Source organism: Artemia sp. Qi Xiang Cuo, chromosome 3 (genome assembly GCF_049724085.1).
Source record: "Artemia sp. Qi Xiang Cuo chromosome 3, ASM4972408v1, whole genome shotgun sequence".
Taxonomy (NCBI): Eukaryota; Metazoa; Arthropoda; class Branchiopoda; order Anostraca; family Artemiidae; genus Artemia; species Artemia sp. Qi Xiang Cuo.
In genome coordinates, this window is record NC_142796.1 from 42,829,343 (window position 1) to 42,853,354 (window position 24,012).

Here is a 24,012-nt window from a genome sequence, read left to right on the forward strand (position 1 = left end):
CAACGCTTCGCTCTTTACGCTAAAGTTTGACTCTTTCTTACAACTCTATTTTTTAAGACAATAAAAAACTTCAGCGTAAAGAGCGAGGTGTTGAGGAGGGGAAATCCCATTTCATATATGAAATAATTTCTGCTCGTTTTAAGTTTTAATGTCGCTCCCTACTTTCAGTTTAAAAAAAACTTGTTTTCTTTATTTAATTAATATAAAATATAAGTAAATCTAAACCAAATTTTTCACCATTTTCATTCAAGATCTATCAGTAGAAAAATCCAGCTCAAAATCTCTTAAATCACGACTGCCATTCATATTTTCTCCATATGTGATTAATGCGAAGAATACGATTGGATAAAATTACGATGATTTTAGCCTAAATAGAAAGAGCATAGTCCAAGCGGAAATTCCTAAGTACTGACCAATGTTAGAAATTACTAATAGTCCACGCAAAAGGAAGTCATAAAGTGCCGACAAAAATTTTATCTATATCATATCTACGATATAAATTAATAAAATTAAATTATTTTTTGTAATCTAAAATAGTGTGCGAACGACGGAATACACAATGAAAAACAAAATTTGTTTGAATATTTGTTTGTTGGTTTTGGTCATCTTCATTGATTGGGTACGAGCTACTGATGTGGAACCACCATATGTAAGCATAGAAACCAATTGTCAAATCTTTGAATGAGTATGCCCAAATAGAAATTTAATTTTGTTCCTCCTTTCAACTTGAGGGAAAGAAGATACCCTACACCAAAGAAGGGCCTGGAAAATGTTCAATCAAAGTTTGAAATTTAGGAAAAGATATTCAGGAGCAACAATTCAAGAAAATTTGGGGGGGGGGCAGTGTATTTTTCAAAACCTAAGGGAGCCGATTTTTTGTTTTCGATTTATTTCAATAAAAATCTCAAAACTGGCACTGTCTAATAAAATTACCAAAAAAAGACTATTTTAATGTCTAGGGGTTCAATTCCCTAATTGGATTCCCAGTAGACATTCATTTTAAATTTCTTTGGAGTAGATTCAAGACCTCATCCCTTTTTTATAGCCTAATTTCTCTAAAAAAAAACTTAATTTTTTTAGCATATTGGTTGATTTGGAGTCCTCGCGGTTACCCTTACAACCCCCTTCCATTTTCAAATGATGTGGATTTAAGGGAAGACATTTGGAAATAGAGTGCTATGAAAGAGCTATTCAAGGCAGGTACGTCCGTACTAATTGTGTGGATGAGAAGGGCAAGTTCAAAATAACACCAAAACTGGGAGAATTACGTTTAGTATTGTATGTATTAAAAGATAATCGTACCAATATTAAAACGTTGCAGCGGGCAGGCCTTAGAGCCCTGCTTCGTACGAGCTTGAATCAAAGATAAAAACAAGTAACCGACAAAACCTATCTATATAGTATCTGATTTGCGAATTAATGGAATTAAATATGTTTAGTAACCTAAACTGGTATTTAAACGAGTAAAGGGCGAGGGTACAAATGATAAAATTCACTATGAATAATAGAATCTAACTGAATATTTTTCTAGTCTTCTCCATACACTGGCCATGAAGAACCCAGATGGGATAGCAATCTAACAGTAAAAAAAAAAAAAAAAAAAAAAAAAACGGTTCCTTTATAAACTCAGTTTTAAAATTTAAGGTACTACGGACCGTATTTTATTCTTGACTAAATTTGCTTCACTTATTGCTGTAACGTTCAACTGAAAGTAAGGAATAAAATAAAACTTAAAACAAACAGAAACTGTTCCGTATACAAGGGGTTTGCCGCTCCTCAATAAGTCGCTCTTCACGATAAAGTTTTTATAGCACTTTAAAAAAAGATTCGTATTCCAATTAAACAGCCCTTGTGTTTCAGCAGTCCTTCTTAAAGACTTCGGACAAAAACTCAAACTTTAGATTAAAGAGCGCGGTATTGAGGAGGGAACAATCCCCCTCATATACAGAATAATTTCTGTTCGTTTAAAGTTTTAATTTTGATCCTTGCTTTCAGTATAAAACTTTTTTTTAATTAATTTTCGATCTTTCTTCAAATCGTGACGGGAAATCTCCTATTTTCAACTTAAAATTTCCCCAGGAAATAACATGCAGCCCTTTCTCCATAGGCTATGGATGGTCACGTCATCATGTCATATGGATGGTCAGAGGCGTAGTTGCTGGAAATTTCAAGTATTCGGAACCAATCGGCTATCTCAAAATCCTGGCCGGATATATTTGGGGGTAAAAGGAGCTTTGGAGGGAGAGGGGGCTAGTTGCTCTCCAATCTTTTTGATCACTTAAAAAAGAGTACTAGAACTTTTAATTTCCGTTTGAATGAGCCCTCTCCCAATTTCCTAAGACCACTGGTCCAACAAGATCGCCCCCAAGGAAAAAAACAACAAAAAAACAAAAAACAAATAAACATGTATCCGTGATCTTTCTTCTAGCAAAAAAAAAAAATTACAAAATTCCACATTTTTACAGATAGGAGCTTGAAACCTCTATAGCAGGGTTCTCTGATACCCTGAATCTGAAGGATGTGATTTTGACTGAGATTGCTTTACTTTTTGGGGTTTTCTCCTTTCTTGAAAAATCTGGCATAATTTATCAGACTCGTAGCTATTAACGGAACATTAAACTAAATGAATTTCATATATTTGGAATCAACATAAAAATTTAATTCTTTCGATTTATTAATTGTTATCAAAATTCTTTTTTTATTGGGTCGAGTCGCTCCTTACTTACATTTCGTTTGAACTGTTTTGAACTGTTTGATCCTCGGACCGGACTAGATAGCCAGCCCTTTGAGCATGAGAACACAACCGAAATAAAAATAGCCAAAAAATTCTTATGTATAAGGGTTTCATACCTTATAGACTAATTGAAATTGAAATACTTTTTTCCATGTATGAGTAGGCTATACATATACAATTCTCAATCTTTTTTAATTAATATTTGTGTGCTTTTAGTTGTAAATCTACAGAAATACTAAAAACATTTTGAAACAAAGTCTGAATGGTATTGCCAATTTTGAACCCATTTCGGGTACGGTATATTCAGATGTGTCTTTAATATAAATTATTTTACAGGGAAACCGGCATTATTCTAGAAGAATGCGAAGGGTAGCCCCTCCTACAGGGACAGAAGCTATTTCAAAGAACGAGTTTAACGGTAAGGTTATTATTGTTGTCGATGGACATACCGTATTCAGTAGAGAGCGGGTAGTGGTAAGCTTTGAGTTATGAAGCTTATAAGAAGAGTAAAATTCAAGTTGCTTTAAAAAACATGACATTTGAATAAAAAATTAAAATAATTAATAAACCATGAAACAAGAGTGATTTTCAGCCAGATAAAAAACCAAAGAAGATATTTCGGCAAGGACCTCCACCAAGCCGTCGCCAGTTGCTTGAAAAAAAAGTATTTGAAGGTAACTACAACAAGACAGACGAAACACTGAAACAAAAAAGAAAAGCCTCTTTTAATGGGCCACAATTAATTTAAATTTACCAAAATATTTTATCATTTCATTAACTGATTTAATTCCACGTCTTTAGATTATTTCTTAATTTATCTAACCAAATCAAAAGATGTCTGCACTTATTTAAATTATATCTCAGTCACCAGAAAAAATTCGGTCATTATATCTTTTGTTAAAAGCATTTAAAATCATTCAATACTCCTAGATAGCCTGTGGCGCTATACTTTCTGTGGCGCTATGCTATCCGTGGCACTTGCATTTTTGAATGACTATCCTACACATTTTTAAGCTTCAAAGATCTTCAAAAATGTTATGGCTACTTTTCATAGTTCAAACAATTTTTTTTTAAATTAACTTTAAAAAACTAGATTTTTAAGAAATTTGTGGTATACCGCTTTTTCTGTTAAATTCTAAAATGCAAATTTATAATTTTCTAGCAGGTCTGTCCTTAGCTATTTATACAGACCTTTTTTTCAAAATACCCAAAATTCCATCGATACAAAAAAAAAATAACGACAGAAAAATCCTAAGGGACGGAAATCCTCTGATTACTTTCTTTAGTTCAGAGTAATTGGAAACAAATATTTTAGTTTCCTAAAATATCTTAGAGGGAAAAGTATATTATAAAATATATTAACTATATATAAAATATTAAATATATTATATAAACAAAAAATATTAAATATATTAGAGGGGAAAATAATTTTAATTGTGCACATCAGGTCAATTTCAATGGATTGAAAGTGAGATTAATAAAGAATTTTAATTAATGAATAAGTTTCATTGACTTTCTAATACATGCTGCAGGTTACAAAAAAAACAGTAGGAGATATAAGGTCATGCCAAAATGTTAATACATCTCTGTTCAAAATATTAAAAATATATCAAGGCACTCATTTCGTTGTGTCAGCAAAAAATTCGTTTCATAGCTGCCCGCAGAGTTCCATTGCAGTGGGTCCCGTAAGATACTGGGTCAGCAACCTTTTGAGCTATCACGGCCTTTTCTGATGTTACGTATCATTGGCAGCAATCGTGCTGCCTAAGTAAAGAACGATGTGGGCACAATGTTTTTTTTCCTCCATACTCGGGCACTTCGTATCGAAGGAGATGTCGTAGAAACCTTGAAAAGGGATTACTTGATTGGAAATTGGAGTGGCTAGTACCCTCTTTAATAGTCGAAAGTGATAAGTAGGTAACTAGCCCCCCCCCCCCACGCCCATCATTCCCCAAAACACAACAACATAAAAGTTTTAGATAGCTATTTTGTTCAGTATTGTTGGTTTTCCGATAGTAATTATATTTTTGAGAAGGACACTCCCCCACAGCCTTCGGGGCAAGGGTTTTGAGTTATGCCCTGGGTGTATATAAAAACGATGTTGGCACAAAGTATTATTTGTTATTTTTTTCCTTTAGAGCAGGGCACTTCGCATCGAAGTTGTCGTAGAAACTTCGAAAAGGGCTCATTCAATTGGAAATTGGTGTGGCTTGTGCCCTTTTTAATAGTCGAAAATGATTGGAAGGCAATTAACACCCCTTTCACGCCCACCGTTTCTCCAAACACATCCGATAAACATTTTGAGATAGCCATTTTGTTCAGCGTAGTTGATTTCCAGATAGAAATTATGTTTTTGAGGAGGACACTCCCCCACAGCCTTCAGGGCAAGGGTTTTAAGTTATGCCCTGGGGGCATGTAAGGTTTTAATAGAAGGTGTTGTATTAGAAACTTTAGAATATGTTCATTCGATTAGAAATTCAAAGGGCTACTGCCTTTTTTAATAGTCGAAAGTGACTGGAGGGCAAATACCACCCCCCCCCCCTTGCCCATCATTCCCCCAAACACATTCAATCAAAATTTTGAGATAGCCATTTTGTTCAGCGTAGTTGATTTCCAGCTAGAAAATATATATTTGAGGAGGAAACTCCCCCGAAACTCTCAGGGCAGGGGTTGTAATTTATGCCCTGGGGGCATATGAGGTTTTTATAGAAAGCGTTGTCGTAGAAACTTCAAAAAAGGCTCATTCGATTGGAAATTCAAATGACTAGTGTCCTTTTTAATAGTCGAAAGTGATTGGAGGGCAACTAGCCCCCTCCCCAACCACGATCATCATTCCCCCAAACACATCCAATCAAAATTTTGAGATAGCCATTTTGTTCAGCGTAGATGATTTCCAGATAGAAAATATGTTTTTGAGGAGGACACTCCCGCAAAACCCTCGGGGCGTGGGTTGTAAGTTATGCCCTGGGGGCATATAAGGTTTTTATTGAAATCTTTGTCGTAGAAACTTGAAAAAGTGCTCATTCGATTTGAAATTCAAGGGGATAGTTCCCTTTTTAATAGTCGAAAGTGATTTGAGGGCAACTTACCCCCCTCTCACGCCCCAAACACATCCAATCAAAATTTTTAGATAACCATTTTATTCAACATAGTTGAAAGTTTTGGAAATTAGGTCTTTAAGGATGACACCCCCCCCAGTCTTCAGGGCAAGGATTATAAGTTATGCCCTGGGGGCATATAAGGTTTTTGTTGAAATCTTTGTCATAAAAACTTGGAAAAGGGCTGATTCGATTTGAAATTCAAAGGGCTAGTTCCATTTTTAATAGTCGAAAGTAATTTGAGGGCACCTTATCCCCCTCTCACGCCCCAAACACATCCAATCAAAATTTTTAGATAGCCATTTTATTCAACGTAGTTGAAAGTTTTGGAAATTAGGTGTTTAAGGATGACAACCCCTCCCCCACAGCCCTCAGGGCAAGGGTTGTAAGTTATGCCCTGGGGGCATAAAAAGTTTTTATTGAAAGCGTTGTCGTAGATACTTCAAAAAGGCTCATTCAAATGGAAATTGAAAGGTCTAGCGCCTTTTTTAATAGTTGAAAGTGATTGGATAGCGACTGACGCCCCTCTCATGCCCACCATTTCCCAAAACAAATCCAATCAAAATTTTGAGATATCCATTTTTGTTCAACGTAGTTGAACGTCCGGGAAATTAGGTCTTTTAGGATGATAGCCCCCTCAGAGCCCTCAGTGTAAGGGTTGTAAGTTATGCCCTAGGGGCATATCAAGTTTATACAGAAAGTTGTTATAGAAATTTCAAAAAGGGCTCATTTGATTGGAAATTGAAATTGCCTTTTTTAATAGTTTAAAGTGAGTGGAGAGTAATTAACCCACCTCTTACACCAATCATTTCCCCAAAAACATTCAATCAAAGTTTAGAGATAGCCATTTTGTTCCACGTAGTTGAAAGTTCTGGAAATTACGTATTTAAGGATAACAAACCCCCCAGAGCCCCAAGGGCAAAGGTGGTAAGTTCTGCCCTGGGGGCATATAAGGTATTTTATAGATAGAGTTGTCATAAAACTTCAAAAGGGGCTCATTAAATTGGAAATTGAGAGGGCTAGTGCCCTTTGTAATAGACGAAAGTGATTGGAGGGTAACTAACCCCCCTCCCACGCCCACCATTCCTCCAAACACATCCAATCAAAATTTTCAGATAGCCATTTTGTTCAATGTTGTAGAAAGTTCTCGAAATTAGGTCATTGAGAATGACACCCCCAGCACTCAGGGCAAGGGTTGTAAGTTATGCCCTGGGGGCATATAAGATTTTTATTGAAAGTTTTGTCGTAGAAACTTCAAAAGGGCTCATTTGATTGAAAATTGAAAGGGCTAGGGCCATTTTTAATAGTTGAAAGTGATTGGCGAGCGACTACCGCCCCTCTCACGCCCACCATTTCCCCAAACACGTTCAATCAAAAATTTTGAGATAGCCATTTTGTTTAACGTAGTTGAAAGTTTTGGAAATTCGGTCTTAGTGGATGACAACCACCCAAAAAAACCTTAGGGTAAGGGTTGTAATTTATGCCCTGGGGGCATATAAGGTGTTTTTAGAAAGCGTCCGAAAGTGCTCATTCGATTGGAAATCGAAAGGCCTAGTGCCCTTTTTAATAGTCGAAAGTGATTGTAAGGCTTGACATTTTTATAGTAAAGATCGATGTATTTATCGATGTAAAGATCGGTATAATGTATTATTTTTTGTTGTTGTTGTTGTTTAGACCAGGGCACTTTGTATCGAAGGAGTTGTCGTGGGAACTTCGAAAAGGGCTCATTCGATTGAAAATAGAAAGAGCTGATGCCCTTTTTAATAGTCGAAAGTGATTGGAGGGCAATTATTCCCCCTTCCAATCCCATCCTCCCACACCCACGCTGCCATTTGCCCATTATGTTTTAAAACTAAATGTTGCCATAAGATTACATCAAAACGCAGTGTGTTAATGCTGATTCCGAATAAGGCGTCTCAGCAGTTTCCCAAGAACGACTTACGGTATTATATTCAAACCTTCGGGGCTGCTTCTGCTGTTAAAATTTAACCAAATCAAAATAGCGTAAATGTATCTAAGCTATCAAAGAAAGTAAACAGATTTTTTTGCGGATGGTATCAAGTTTTCCATTTCAGGTCAACTAGAAGAGGTATGAAACTAAATTTAAGTTATAAAAGTAAAAACATTTATATTTTTTCAGTAAAGTGCAAATTATGTTCTGGTCTTGGGAAGGCGTAGGGGTTTTGAGCCCAACTTATGTTAATTTTTGCTCGTTTTGAGTTTGACTCGGTTATTTATTGTAATTTTTGCCTGATGTGGGTTTCATCTATTTATCGACGCTGATCTTTTATAGTTTCACGCTTGGTAGATTATTTGATTTTATTTTTGCTCATTTTTTGTTTAATGGAGTTCTTTACTTTTCTTTGAAAAATTTAATTTGTGGATGAAGTTTTTTTAAATTAATCAGGTCATAGATCATTACTGATCTCATTAAGCAATACTCAGATCAATTCTGCTGTGTTGTACAGCTTATTCACCCTGCTGGAAATTATCATACAGCGTGAAATTACCCTACTTCTACCATCCATACACACTGGACAAACCACCCCTTCACAATGATCTTATAAAGGAGCGCCGAACTTTTGATAATTCGGTTGTATAGGCTAACCAACCCTTCATCTGTAAACACAGCTGGACAGGAGTCAAATCACTCGTTTACAATGACCTTCTGCAAAAACAACAGGGACAGGGGTTGACAACCCTGCCTGGAGAGTTATGGCGTAGTAAGGGCTCTAGGAGCTATTTCAGGAACCTTTTGAGAATTAACACCACCTTTTCTGAGGCTAAGTGTAAGGTCATTAACCATTATTGATCTTAAGAAGCAGCATTTGACTCAAGTTAATTCTGTTTTGCTGTGTTCGCTAACCGTTCATGCGGTTGGACATTACCCTTATATACCTACCATTCTTATATTCTGGTTTACCCATTTTTTTCGCACAGAGATTATAAAATAAAATCTAATTGTTGATAATTATACAATGTGGGCAGCCCCTCCCCCCCCCACACCACCTACATCTGCAAACGCTGATGGAAAGGGGTTGGCAACTCTTCCTATAGGTCTAGCAAAGTCTGGGCTGCAGGAGCTGTCTCAGAAACTTTTAGAGGGCTGTCACCGAGTTTTTGCATATAAGCATTACTGCATATCACGAAACAAAATTTGGCTAAATATGTTAAGTTGCAAAGAGTATGGGTAACTGAGCAGTTACCCATACTCTTTGTTATGTTGCATAGGTTAGCCACCCGTACAACTAAAACCTCTGATTTCAAGTAAGAGTGCCAGATGATCAAGTAAGTGACGAAAAAGCAATTTTTTTTAAAAGAATACGATTCTTACTCAGCAGTATTAATTAAGGTGGAGGGGGATTACAAGTTATAATCAAAATTAATATAATTAAAATATTCAAAGTAAAGCAAAGAACGACTTTGCAATTTAAAACGAACAGAAATTATTTTGTATATATAGGAAGCTGCCGCCACAGTTCGTAAACAGAATAGCACTCCTTCGCTTTGAGATTTAATGTAGCTCTTTATTTTCAGCTGATTGTTTTTCAAGGAGACGATGTTGAGCTTCCATTTTAAAAAGTTTGTCATACTCTGGAAAATCCCCTTATCCTTTTATTTCGATGTTTTTCGAAAAACTTTTAGTTAGCCCATTGTGTTCTTCATGTCAAATGATGAAAATGTTCCATTATATATTTCTCAGAACCTGTTCCCGGACATGTTTTCATTCTAAATCCACAAGAAGCTTAAAGAAAAAATATGAATAAAAGAAATAGTCAATTAGTCTGTTTCTAACTTTTTTTAGAAACGATCTTTACTTTCCAGCTCTGTCTCCTGACAATTTAGAAGACCTTAGAGAGAATGTCAATGTTTACGTGGCACCTCCCCCTTACGTTCCCCCTCCAACTGGTCCTGGTGGGGGAACTGGTCCTGGTGACACATCATCTGTTCAGCTTACAATAAACGCGTCTCCAGCTAGTCAACTCTTCATTTCACCAGGTAATGTGCTTGAGCTTCAATTAAATATAAATAAAAAAGAAAATATTCAGAGTAGAAATTCAAGCTGGTATCTCGCAAAACAAAAGAGAAAAACAACAATGCCATTTAATAGGGCTTCAATTAAATATTGACAAAAAATAAAATATTCAGAGTAGAAACTCAAGCTGGTATCTCACAAAACAAAAGAGAAAAACATCAATGCAATCTAATCTTGCCATCCTAAACCAGTCTATGCCTTTTCAACTGTACGCTGCTAGCAGCAGCAGGTATTATCTGTGGGGCCTTTTGTTTGACATTTCTAATATTACATTTATCCTGAATATTGATATACCGTCTGTTGCAGTAGTTATTATATTTGTAATTAAATATACTTAAAGCAGGAACAGACGGTTTTTTTTCGCCTCACGAGGCATCTGAACTCCAGATGTTTCTTGCGATTTTGTTTAACCAACATTCCCCACACTCACGGCGGCTGAGCTTGCAGAACCTCACCACTGACCCCCCCCCCCCCAACCAAGCCAAAGGATTGACAAAACCAAGTTCAAACCCAGCTTCCGAAGGACATAGAATCGCAAGTCAAGCGTGATATCTACTTGACTAGGATGACTCATAGTTTTGAGCCACCTAGTGCAAGCAGTTAATAACCCTGGAGGCACACTAAGGTTACGCCAGTAGTTTTGAATCACTACCCCACCCATGTTGAAGTTTCAGAGATCAACTTCTAAAGACGAAAACTTTGAAGTATATGAAGGTAACTTATTTAGATTATAATTTTAAGAAAGCTAGCAATTTTGTCAAACCTTATATATTTGAAATCCCGTCATGTTTTTCCTACTAAATGCACTCCACGTAGTGTGTTTTCTGCTTTGAGAGTCAATAACAGCAAGTATAAAAATGACAAATTTAAGACTACATTTAAGACAAATCTCAGACCGTAATATTAAAGATTAACTCAGGATAAGGGCTGTATAAAACTATTTAGAATGTATGAAATTAGAAATGTTGAATTGGTTGGATCTAACTTTCACATTAGGGATATAGGGACTAAAGTCTGGAACAAACTTTCAGCCGAAATAAATAGTAAGAAGATCGTTGAGAAATTCCGTGCTTCTTTGCGATCTATTTGTTTTAACTAGTGTTGGGTGATAATTTGATTAAACGATATATCGATATTTTTACTTTCGATATTCGAAATTTCTGATCAGTTTTTTGCTCAGTTTAACTTCAGGTTTTGCAAAAATTCAATAACAAAAATTATAAATAAAGAGTATTTTGCACATTTTTTCCAAATTTTGAATAAATACAAAAACTTCAATTACATGAATGAATATCACAAAAGCCCTGATTTAGAATTACTCGCGCTCAGCATAAAGAAAAATAAGCTTCTGGCTATTCAAAGTCAACAACATGTCAATATTTTCCCCTGAGAATTGGTCGTACCTTTCAGTGATTAAATAAAGAAAATTTTCTTTTTTCAACTGAAAGTATGGAATAACATTAAAACTTAAAAGAACAGAAATTATTCCGTATATGATGGGGATAACCTCTCCTCAAACCTCGCTTATCACACCTAAGTTTCTGTTTGTATTTTAAAAATCTCCTTACATTAATTGAACGACTCTTGTGTTTCAGGAGTTGTTCTTAAATAATTGGTGCGAAAAGTTAAAATTAGCGTAAAGAGTGAGGTTTGAGGAGGGGGATCCCCCCTAATAAACGTGATAATTTCTGTTCGTTTTAATTTTTAATGTTGTTCGTTACTTTTAGTTGAAAAAATTTGATTTTTTATTTAATTTATAATTGTTTTCCAAATAATGCCGGAAAATCTGACTTCTCTATCCATGGAAAGTCCCTCCCAAGAAATTCCTCCTTGAAAAGTTCCTCCCGTGTAAGATCCTCTTGTTTCAGACAATTCCATTCCTGTTGAAAATTCCTCCCAGAAAACTTTTTGAGGACAATTCCGTCTGTAAAATTCTTTTTAGCCTGGTTTCAACTGAAAAAAAACAACATTTGTTTTTCTTTCAATTTCTAATCGTTTTTCAAATCACGCCGGAAATCCCCCTCGCCCTGGTGAAATTTTTTCCAGGTAATTCTTTTCTCCCTATGTCTCAATGGAAAGTTTCCCCCGAGAAAAATTCTCACATGGAAAATCTATCCCGTTAACCCCTCCCCCCCCCCCCACGGAAAAATCCTCCAGACAATTTCAATTTGTTCGAAAATTTACTCTGGACAATTTCCCCGGAATATCTCTACATGAAAAATTGAATTGGCAAAGAGAAAATAAGCTAAATAAACAAAAACATACAAAAATCCTGGTAAATTCTCCCGTGTATAGTTTCCCTTTGAAAATTCATCCCCGGAAACTTCAGTCTCCACAGGAAATTATCCCCTTGGAAAACTCCCCTGCAAAAAAGTCCCTCAACAGAAAATTCACCCTCCCCAAAAAATATCTGTTCACTTCGCAGTAACAAATACTATATGTAAACACAAGACAAATCCCATAACTTACAACCCTTTCCATGGGACATGCAGGGTCGTTTCATCCCCAGAGACATGATTACTTGACCTTTCAACTATGCTGATCAAAACAGTTATCTCAAAATTTTGATCAGATAACTGGGGAAGGAGGGGGGAGGGGGTGGTAATGTAGTTGCCCTCCAATCGTTTTGGTCACAAAATGGGGAACTAGAAGCGTAATTTCCGTTCGAGCAAGCTCTCTCTAGATCTTAAATGACCATTGGTTCAATATGATTACCCAGGCATCTAAAAAAGAACAAATAAACACGCATCCGAGATCTTTCTTCTAGCAAGAATTACAAAAGTAGTAGTCGTAGTCTTTGACTTTTTGGGGGCGTACCCGCCCTTTCTCGAAAACCATATAAATTTTCTCAGGCTTGTAGTTTTTGATGGGTACATGAAACTTGATGAAGTTTATACAACTGGAGCCGGCATAAAAAGTCAATTCATTTGATCTAGGCTATATATTTTTATCGAAATTCTGTGTTTTGGTTGCTATTGGGCCGAGTTGCTTCTTACTTATAGTTTGTTACCACAAACTTTTTGATTAACTGATCAGACTTGGAATCCACTCCCAGAAAGGACCTTTGTTGCAGACATGGACATTAATTTTATGACAACTTCATCTAAGTATTTTTTAGACCCATATTACAAGACTTGCACGACTTGAGTGGATCAGTTTTTCTTGGAAATAAAATCTGGAGAGCCGTGACAGATGCAGTTGATGACCAAGCTTGCCTCGAATTGACTACTGAAACTTCGTCACGTGACCCCCCCCCCCCACAAACTGGCTTGATTACGTACTGGCTGAATCACAGGGACTGTCGCAGCACTTTCATCTGTTAATATAGATCCCAGTAAGGTCAAATCCATGTCTTTTGCTATTTTACTCTCAACTTAGAGAAGATCGTCAGCTTACATAATTTCTTGAAACGCGAACTGAGGTATGTCGCAATCGTGAAGAATCTGAACAAGGCCTATAAGCCTAGAAGATGTTTATTTAGCCAAGCCTTTCGGAGGTTCTCAGCAACAGTTGAGAGTCCACCCTCACTGAACGTAGTTTGAGAACAGCCTATGTCAACTTATGGATACAGCTGCGCATACTGTGTATCAGCATGTATGAGTCAAAAGATTGAATGCGTTATTCTTCTTCTCGGTCATTTGCGAAACAATTTTCTATGTTGGATCTTTTCTCCTGGACGTTGTTGTTGTTTGTTTGAGGCACTCCTGGGCAAGCTGCCCATTGTGCACGTCTCCATGATTTCATCAGAGCCTTTAGGGATGAAAGGTATTCCACGTCAAAGTTCAGCTGTTCAGCTGTTTTTCTGTCATAACCGAGGTTCAAATAATTTAAAAAGCCATCTGGCTTTTGTCACCTCCTGGAAGTTCAGCGGTAGATAACAGAAAAAGTCAACATAATATCGTTTTCGATATCGATATATACGTTTCGATATTTAGTGTGATATATGGATATCAATATCAAATATCGCCCAACACGAGTTTTAACCAATATTCTAGAGACAGATTGATTGATTGATTTTGGAGTGGGTTTATACTTGTGTGTTGTTAAAAGATAATTTGTTTCATATGTTTAGTGGTTGGGTGAGTGTCGGGGGTTGGGATGAGTTGTAAAGTATGAGTTCTGGATTCATTTGAGTCCCTGTGAACATATCAATTTTAGAATGATTCAATAATTGTTTAGTGGAGTGGGAGAGGGGAGATTTTTTTTTCTCCAAGAAAGTGTAATAATGGTTGTTTTTTGTGTTTTTTTGTGGGTTGTCTCAAAAATGCTTATTCGCGTCGGGACTAATTGTGAATGTAATGTGGGAATGTTTATATTTGTTTTGTAATTAATATATGGAGATTTAACAGTAGTGTTTTTGTGACCCATTTTTTAATAAAAAATAAAGAAATATAATTTATATTTCAATTTTACAATAACTCATTTCTTACACCCCAGAAATACCAATAACATAGATCTAGGCGCAAAAACAGTCCAAGATTTCTCCTAAAGCTGTCTCATATAACTCCCACAGTAATTTAAGTAAAATCAAGGAGCGTTAATTTTATAACAGCCGACTTAACGAGAACAAATGAGATAATCATGACCAAATAGACCAAAAATAGACCATGACCATGTCCAATCATCACCAAATAGACTAAATAATGACAAGTCAGGAAATATTCCAGCAAGTCAGCTTTCTTCATGAATGCAGGTCCGTAGCCATGCCGTGATATCAAGATCAAGGCCAATACTCAAACCAAACTTGGGTCTTCCTTTAAAGCACTTCTATCTGCCTGATGATAGGCAACAATCATAGAAAAGCAAATAGTGAAGGTTTTTTTTGGGGCACAGATAGGTGGTCACATCATTCCAGAGGGACTTGAGCCGCTTCCACAGAAAATATCAACCAGACAGAAAAAGAGCATAATCAGTCACTTAGTTACTCATAAAACCAGACCAATAACGTGTCCAGGCAATAATAGATGAACCATCGATATGTCAAATCTTTATATTCAATAGAAAGTCTCGGACTTGGTAAGAAGCAATACGTTAGTTAAGAGGAGTTTTATCTTAAATGAGGTTATATCCTTTTACTGCCCCCCCCCTCCTTTTTTAAATATAAAAATAGGCAAATAAAAAGGAAAATCTTACGTTTTCAAGGGGAAAAGGGATAACACAAGCAGATTCTTTTTATGGATTATTATCCATTTAATTCATCTGCTGAGGTGTGTTTACTTCATAAAAGGCAACTGAGATTGACCGCGATCGTGATGAAAAGTCTTTTAGTACCTCTAGCAAAAATTTTAAAACAACCTGACAGTATGTTTCATACGCCCCTTACCCCCATCTTTTATGATAGATCTCACAAGAATTTCAGTCACGCAACAGCAACTGAACACCTATACCAAATCCTATACAATGACTTTGTTAGAGATGTTAAGTCGAGACTGTCAGGTGAAACAGTCTCTCAACCCGTAGGAAGATGCAAAAAATGGTGTTGTGTTGACACTATTGAGAAATGTGGCAACAACGATGGAGTGGCATCATTAGAATGGCATCTAAAATGGTATTACTGAAGAAAGTACCGATAAGACGTAGAAGAGATATAAGCTAGCTGATGAGGCAAACCTGACTTAAAGATGCTTAGATCATTTTTGAATGTGTCTGAACTGATCATGAAACCTATTGAACACGTATTTCGCGTTAAACACGTGTTTGTATTTCAACACGTTCACGCCCTTTTCAGAAAATCTACTTTACACACGGCGGATATAAGCAAGATTTTTTGGGCATCTTCTACAATGAAATTAATGAAAATAACAAAATCATATTAAATACACATAAACGGTCAACGTCTTTATGACTTTTAATGTCTATTCTGACATTAAAAGTTTCAATGATTGATAAAACTAAAAGTCCTATATTGATGTTGGGTAGCGTTTTAAGAGAGTACAAGCGCAAACAAATCAGCTGCCTGTCACAGAATAGACAGCACTGTCTAGACAAATATTTCATAATTGTAAAACATGGATACTCAAAAAAAAAATTGGTCCACCAACCATGAAAAAACAAATTGAGTGAGATTGGACGGGCAAAGACTCTATAACAAGTACTCCCATAAATTCAGCATGAAAATATCAAGTTTTATTAAGTGAAGCTCTCAAACCCAAATAAGTCAAATAAATATAATGCCTAAAATAACCTTTAATCTAAAGAAATGAACTAGTTTGGTCACAGAAAAGACAGCAATGTCTTAGCAAATATTTAAAATTGTAAACATAGACACTAGATAAGAAAATTAACCACCTTGAAAAACGAGGATTTAGTTATTATAACCAGCCCTTAATATTAATTCCCCAAGCCAGCAAAATAATTCTGAGCTCTAACACTAAGAAGTGTCGTTGTCCCTTGCATATTCGAGGAGCCAGGGGTATATCCTTAAACATTTTATAATAATGTAATTCTATAAATAAACTTCAACTTTTCATTTTGATCATTATAATTACAAACTAAATTAGTATCAATCGCTCAAATACAATGACGACAGTAAAAGTGACATGAGAATCCCCGTAGCCACTATTTGATCGGCTTCAAATATTCATCTGAAATGAATTGACAAAATAACAACCAGAGCTAACTCGTAACATTTTTACAGGGTCAACTGGTGAGGTCATATTAAATGTAAGAAATAATGGAGCGTATAGCGTGTTCCAATTTCGTGCAGTAAGTGTAACTCAGCCCCAAGTGCTGATCCAAGTAGAAACAGTGGAGGCAGCCATCGAGAAAGATAGAGAAATTCCAATAAGACTCCGTCTTACTCTCCCAGTATCAGTATATCCTGGACAAACGTTGGTCATAAGTTTTATTGCAGGAAAGCGCTATACCAATGATTATACTAGTCAGTCAATCATGATTCAAACGAGGGAGAAGGTGAGACCTATTTTGTTGCTTTTTTTCAATGATAAATTTAATCAATAACACTGCAAAACCTACATCAAAGTTTAGCTAGATTTACGTCACTATGACAACGTGGCATTGCAGCAACTTCGGTTGAGTTCACGAAAAAAAAACTTTTGTTTTACTTCTTACCCATCGATTAAAGGCATAGTTGTCAAGCCATCTAAGCCTTGAAATTCCAGAAAGACGGTTTCAAAACCAGGGCACCCAATAATTCTTGGATCCAACTAAATCTAGTTAGTTTGAAAAAGCTTTAGTTGGATTACCTGAAAATTTAGTTAGTTCAGAAATTTTAGTTGGAATTTAGTCAGTTTTGCAAGGACAAGTCTGTTTATCCGTTCCTCCGACAAATAAAATTTTCCGAGTCGTCCATATCGGGTTTTGCAACAAACTACCATCTTTATGAAAGGTTTAACCATGATAAAAAAAACCCAGGGTACTAAATAATCTCATTGGCAAGTTGAGCCCAATCTGCATGATGAGTGATATGGTGAGTCTTGAATATATTCAACGAGTTATTGCCATTAATTGTACTTAGCTTTGTTGAAGGTAAGGCAGAACATTTTTCTAGCCCATGGTATACAATCACTTTTTAGAGGTACCCTCTTTAATGCTATAAAAAAACAAGTTGACTTCAGTTCCAAACAGTTGAATACACCAGACCCAACATCTGAAACTAAATTTGAAATGAACAGAATGGTTTGACAACATCGGCTTCAATTCTAGCCGGTTGACAGAACTCCATGAATTCCAAAAATTCCCAAAGGTCACCCAGCAGTAATTATAGCCAGGTTTTTCATGATGCCACAATCTACATGATGCACAATCCACAATCTGCATAATCTCCCAAAATTATTGCCACAATCTGCATGACGAGTGATCTGGTGAGTCTTGAACATATTCAACGAGTTATTGCCATGAATTTTACTTAGCTTTGTCGAAGGTAAGGCAGAACATTTTTCTAGCCCATGGTATACAATCACTTTTTAGAGGTACCCTCTTTAATGCTATAAAAAAACAGTTCCAAACAGTTAAATACACCAGACCAAACATCTGAAACTAAATTTGAAATGAACAGAATGGTTTGACAACATCGGCTTCAATTCTAGCCGGTTGACAGAACTCCAAGAATTCCGAAAATTCCCAAAGGTCACCCAGCAGTAATTATTGCCAGGTTCTTTATGCCAGAAATTATGCCCAGGTTCAGAAATTATTGCAAGATTTTAGAGCAGATTTGCATAATCATTTCTGAACTTTACATTTTATTAACCAACACTATTTTCATAAGCCCACCCCCTCCTGCAGAAAGAAATCTTTCCAAAGACAAAAGGCACTAAACTTGTGTGTGGATAGAATGAGTATTGATTAAAACGGATTGAATTGAGCAGGAAAATAGCTCTGAGTGTACCAACAAAAGGGCTTGGGACTTGGGAAGTGGCCCTTTTACCAGGACTGGTCTAAAGAACTCATCAGCAAAAAACTGCAAAGTTTGGAAATCAAAACTTTCTCCCAATTTCCAAATTTGTTCTGGCCTTTCTCCTAATTCCAAAAAAAATTATCTATTAAAACCTAAATGAATATAAGTAGTTTTAGAATTCTCTCTAATTAATAACTACAAAAATATATAATAATAGATATAATATAAAAATAAAATAAAAAATATTTTGTCACATCAAAGTCTACAGCTTCCGTAAAGAAATGGTACTCTTTTCAAAGAATTTTTTATTTCAGCCAGATGACAGGGCTGCTCCAACTATTCGCGTACTTACAGTGGGAACATGCAACGCAGTCCCAGAAGCAGGCAACTGTGCATCTGATAACTGGCCTTTTGCAGTAGAAGTCCGAGACGACGAAATTGGTAAGTATCCTCTTCATAATAGATGAAATCTATTGATCAGCTTTTAATTATGGTCTGAAGTTAATACGAGGAGACAATTTTTTATGGCTTACCAACTATTAGCTTCAAAAGGGATGACACAGAATGACACAAAACTTGGTAGCAAGAATGACACTCATACTATATTAAAAAGACGTTTTATTTTTATTATTTCTTTTTTAAGTTTGGTGTACATAAAGTGTTTGTGTTCAGCATTTAAAATTTCATAAATGATATTGATATGATATTTACACTACTGGGCTGTTTTATAGTGTACATAACCAAACTTGACTAATGGCAAGTGTCCATTGAGCTATTTTTCGAAAAGAATGAAATATGTGTTTTTCCCTTACCCCCTCCTAATTTCCAAAATAATCACATTGGGGGCTTTGATTACAGGACAAGAAATGGAAGGAGAATTCTTTCATATAAAAAAGAATCTATCCACAAAACATAAGAAAGACACTGATTATGTGCGAAAATATTAAATATGTAAATATTAAGAAATCAAATATTGAAATTACATCAAAATTATTTACATAAAATTTTGTTGTTATTATCTAAAGTATGTACTATTATCTAAGAATACATAAAATTGAATGTATGTGTGTCTATCCTGTATGGATTACTATACTGGTAATTGGATTATCAAAAAAAAAAATATGAAGTTGTAGAATACAGTTTTATTTCAAAACGAATCTCATAAGCAAAACTGACGAATTTATGTTTTACATCTAAAGCAACATAAACTAAGTCGAAGATAGGCCTTTACTAATAAATGGGATATTAAAAGGAAAATAGCTACAAATATCAAAACAAACATCTGCCATAAATATAAGACAGGGTTTAATCAGAGAACCAATCCAAGGCACTAATCCCCCCCCCAAAAGTCAATGGCATATAAAGAGAGGGAAGATACATAACTATTACGATACACTGCCAATAAACAAGAGAGAGAAAGAGAGGAGGGAGAGAGCAAGAGAGAGGGAAGGGAGGGAGGGAGAGAAAAGAAGATAGAGAGTGAGAGCTTGCATGGCCATTGCACAACTATAGTTATTAACTTATTTCAGGAATACGATCACTAGTAACAAGTCCAATCATTCCATTTGGCAGAGAAGAATTTATTATTGGTAGCAATTCAAGTAACATACGGGTCTTCCGACCATCATGTTGCATTTCAAGAGTGGAAGTTAGAGCAGAAGATATTAACGGCAACAGCAACTTTGTAATCGTAGATCGATTCGAACCATGTATGTAATTATTTTTATCTTCAAAGATGAAAAAAACCTTTCAAAATACGAATGATTCAATTAGTCCATTTGGATTTAGCATACAATGAGAAGATGGCGTAAGGCGTAAGACCCGTTTCAAGTCATTTTCCCCCAACGCTGCTCACCCTGAGAGAAAAGAGATTAGCCTACTGCTCTGGCACTAAAGCATCAAATAGCCTCTTTTTTTCGAATCTTGGAGATAGATCTTACGTCTTGCAAATCTCAATTGTATGTATAATGAAAGCACAATGTAACAGTTTTTAATGAATTGTTGTTCAAACAATGTTCGCATAATAAAAGATTTTAATCACTGTTAAGTTTAAAGTCCTTTAAATCAAAATCGATTAGTTGATGCATAATAATTAGTTGATGCATTAATTATAATTAATTCAGAATTACTTATTTAATTTACATTTATAAACAACTAATTGATGGTTATTTTTGGGAGCCATTCAATTTACATTTGAATGCACAAATGATTAAAACTGCCTTTTCCACAATCGATTATTGTCAGTAAATTATATTCCTCCCCGCCCACCCTCTCCTAAGTCTATAGTGAAATTATTCCAATTTGTCATACAGTTCATGGTAACAAACTGTAAGAAAGGAGCAACTTGGCTCAATAGTTACCAAAACTTTAAAAACGGAACTTTGATATCAATAGATACATCAAAATAATCAGCTTATTATACTAATTCGAAATATATAAAATTCATCAAGTTTAATATTACCCATTAAAAGTTACGAGCCTGTGAATATTTACCTGATTTTCGAAAAAAGGGGGAAAACCCCCTAAAGGTCAAGGAATTAATAAAAATCACCCCATCAGATTCAGTGTATCAAAGAACCATACTGTAGAAGTTTCAAGGTCCTTTACACAAAAATGTGGAATTATGCATTTTTTGCCACAAGAAAGATCATGGATTTGTATTTATTTGCTTTTTTTAGTGACTACTGAATAATAAAATATGATGTAACCCAAAAAAATATGAGCCGTTTTCGAGAGAAGATAAATAAATACACAATTTTATATATATATATATATATAGAATATATATATATATACTATTCATATAGTATAAATTATATATATTTATTATATATATATATATATATATATATATATATATATATATATATATATATATATATATATATATATATATATATATATATATATATATATATATATATATATATATATATATATAAATAAAACAGAAAAATTAATTAATTTATACTGAATGAATAGTAAGAATTATAAGTTGTTCTTTCTTGGGAGAGACGCGAAGGGTTTCCCAAACGCCCAAAAACCCTCTTATCCAAACTCATGTCGAGAACTGAAGACAATTTTAAGAAACAAACAAGGTATCATAATCATACCAACAAAAGTAGCATAACTAGAAGCTAGACTGACTCAGGACAGTTCTATTATATGCATTAATAAATCACTTACAAGAAGCAAGTGTTAAAATCTACCAGCCCCTCTCCCCTATGAAATTGGATTATATGGCTCTAAGAACATATTTTCCTAAACATCAAATCCCCTCCCTTTGAAAACCGAACAATATCTCAGAATACTTTAATTTTTTATATGTCTATTCATCTATGCTATAATAGTTGCACCTATATCCTAAACAAGTGATAAAACCAAACTATTTTCACCAAATAAATTGGATTTGAAATGTGGTGTCTATAAACGTTTATCCTAAACGAAGACCCCCTCCATTTGAAAAACTTAACAATTCTCCCCAAAATACTTGGATTTTTAATGCATGTACACCTATGCTGACATTTAATAGTTGTTAAACCAGTAAAGCTAAATCGAATTATTTATATTTCAGTTGATGTCCAACTTGGATCAGGCGATGTAGCTGCAATTATTTTGGGTGTTTTACTTCTAATACTTTTGGTCATTATAGTAGTAATAATAGTTCTGCAGAGGAGGAAGAAGTCAAACATGAGGGCTATTCTTAAAAGGTCAAGGGACTTGACTGGTGCTGGAGAAGGTCTCGTGACTAATAAGGGACAGGAAAGATAAAACCATCTTTCATTTTGTATCAATGCTTCTTCATAGCAATTGTGCCATATATATTCCCAAGGACGCACCAAGTGGAACTAAGTATTTCAAGAGATTGTGTACATAATTGTTGACAGTTTTTTCTTTGGAAGGTGGACTGTTATACTAATCTCAGCCTACTAATATTTTTCAAGGACTCACCAAGACAAATTCAGGAAATTCCTCAGGGTCAGAGACGCCATTTCACAAAATGTGAGGGAGGCAAGAAATTTTTTCGATTTTTTATGAAGATTCCAAAAAGCACATTTTGCAAAATTTGCTTTTATGAAAATACTAAAACATGTATTCTTCAAAATCTGGGGGACAATCCCCCCCTCCCCTCCTTAATTGCCACCACTGACCAGGGTACCCATGGAAGCTGACACTTATAAGAAATCCATTCAATGTAATGACAAGAATGCAATCAATTACAGTCAACTTCATACAAAATATTGTTTGTGTTCTAAACTGTTCATATTTTGTATTGCACTGTTCTTTTATAAATAAAGTCAATGTTATGCTTAATATTCCTGTATTTTACGTTAACATTTAAGCAGGACCATATTTGTTATAGCGTATGCACCCCCAAACATCAGAGGTCCCTGCTAAAAGTGGAATGATGTTCTACACTGTTGGATATTCACTGAGCCGAATATAGCATTTCAACTTAAAAAAAAAGAAAGTTCTTAAGGTTACACCTTCTTGAGCATTAAAGTTTACATTTCTGTCCAACTATGTCATATACATGCCTTTACTTACAGTCTATTAATGCAGATACGGGGCCTCTGTCTTGATCATGGCTAGGGTATAATCTACCCATTTCATATTAAAATTCTAAACTTTCTTGAAGTTAGAAAATCAATAGGCATCTTTTTAGGAGGGAGAGGGGCAATTCTCACAACTAGACAGCAAATTTTATTGGCCTAAACTTCAGAAAAAAATGATGGAAAACTGCAGTAAATCATGTTAAAATTATGACAATTTGTAATTGTAGTCATAGTTTCTTACCCATTAGCCATACACAATAGACTGTTTGATCTTCCCCTGATTTAGATGGATTTTAATAAGCAGTCCAAAGTTTAACATAAAAGACATATGGTTTTTTATAAGCAGTCCAGTGTTTAACATAAAAAATCGATTGTTATTTTATGGGTGACTTACATATGGTTCTATACATTGTATAGTGACATCTTATGTGGTTACAACTGAGATTCAAAAGTTTTCAAAATGATTATGTTTAAGTACTTCTCTAATCAGAAAAATACATAGCCAAAATATACTGGAGAAGTTAATAGATACAATTCCAAAATAAAATATGTAAGTACATCTGTGGTCAAGGGCATTCATAGTCACACTTTTCCAGTGAATTTTACCAAAAAAAATCTAGTCAGTAATCATGGTTGTGGTGACCAGTTATGGTAACAATATTAATTCATTTATTAATGTATAAACATTTATAAAGTATAAATTAAATAGCTTATTATGTACTACCAAATATTTGGACAAATAAATAAACTACATATAAATCATAATTTATTTATACTAAATATGTAGAATTTTAAGCTATTCCTTCTTATGGGGGGGGGGGGGGGTACGAGGGGTTGCTCAAATTCTCAAAAACCCATCGACACTAGTGTAAAGAACTACTACTACTGCTAACAACTCACGGCAGCACCAAGCCGCCTTATGCCAACACAGCTACAATCACTCCTCCTCCATCCCAATCTATTCAAAGCCTTCCTCTTTACACCCTTCTAGGAAGTTCCCATTTCCTTTAAATCTTTCTTTACAACATCTTCCCATTCCAGATGAGTACAGCCTGCTTTCCATTTAGCTCTAGACATGGGCGCCCATAAGCTGAATTCCAGGGGGGGGGCAAACCTCATCTAATTGGCACTTTGAATGCTATATAATAGAAATCTCAGAACCAAAATATAAAAATAAGGCAGCATCATTCAACCAGGGGGGGGGGGGAGCCCCTCCCTGCCCCCCCCATATG

At 35.2% G+C, this 24,012-nt stretch overlaps 1 protein-coding gene across 1 annotated transcript; it reads left to right on the top strand.

Moving 5' to 3' along the window:
* Nucleotides 1–551: 551 nt before the first annotated feature.
* On the top strand, nucleotides 552–22,532 carry LOC148954122 (uncharacterized). The gene is made up of 7 exons (XM_089086925.1): nucleotides 552–649; nucleotides 3,071–3,152; nucleotides 9,658–9,831; nucleotides 16,506–16,780; nucleotides 18,539–18,665; nucleotides 19,754–19,933; nucleotides 21,799–22,532. Exons 1-7 carry the CDS (start codon nucleotides 560–562, stop codon nucleotides 21,993–21,995), a joined length of 1,125 nt encoding a protein of 374 aa, XP_088943051.1. The 5' UTR covers nucleotides 552–559; the 3' UTR covers nucleotides 21,996–22,532.
* Nucleotides 22,533–24,012: the final 1,480 nt, after the last annotated feature.

What these genes read in the sequence shown, in the direction of transcription:
- LOC148954122 (XM_089086925.1), top strand. Translation starts at nt 560, where the DNA reads ATGAAAAACAAAATTTGTTTGAATATTTGTTTGTTGGTTTTGGTCATC. An exon ending in TTCAAAGAACGAGTTTAACG is followed by an intron (nt 3,153 to 9,657) that starts GTAAGGTTATTA and finishes TTTACTTTCCAG; the next exon opens with CTCTGTCTCCTGACAATTTA. An exon ending in TCAACTCTTCATTTCACCAG is followed by an intron (nt 9,832 to 16,505) that starts GTAATGTGCTTG and finishes ACATTTTTACAG; the next exon opens with GGTCAACTGGTGAGGTCATA.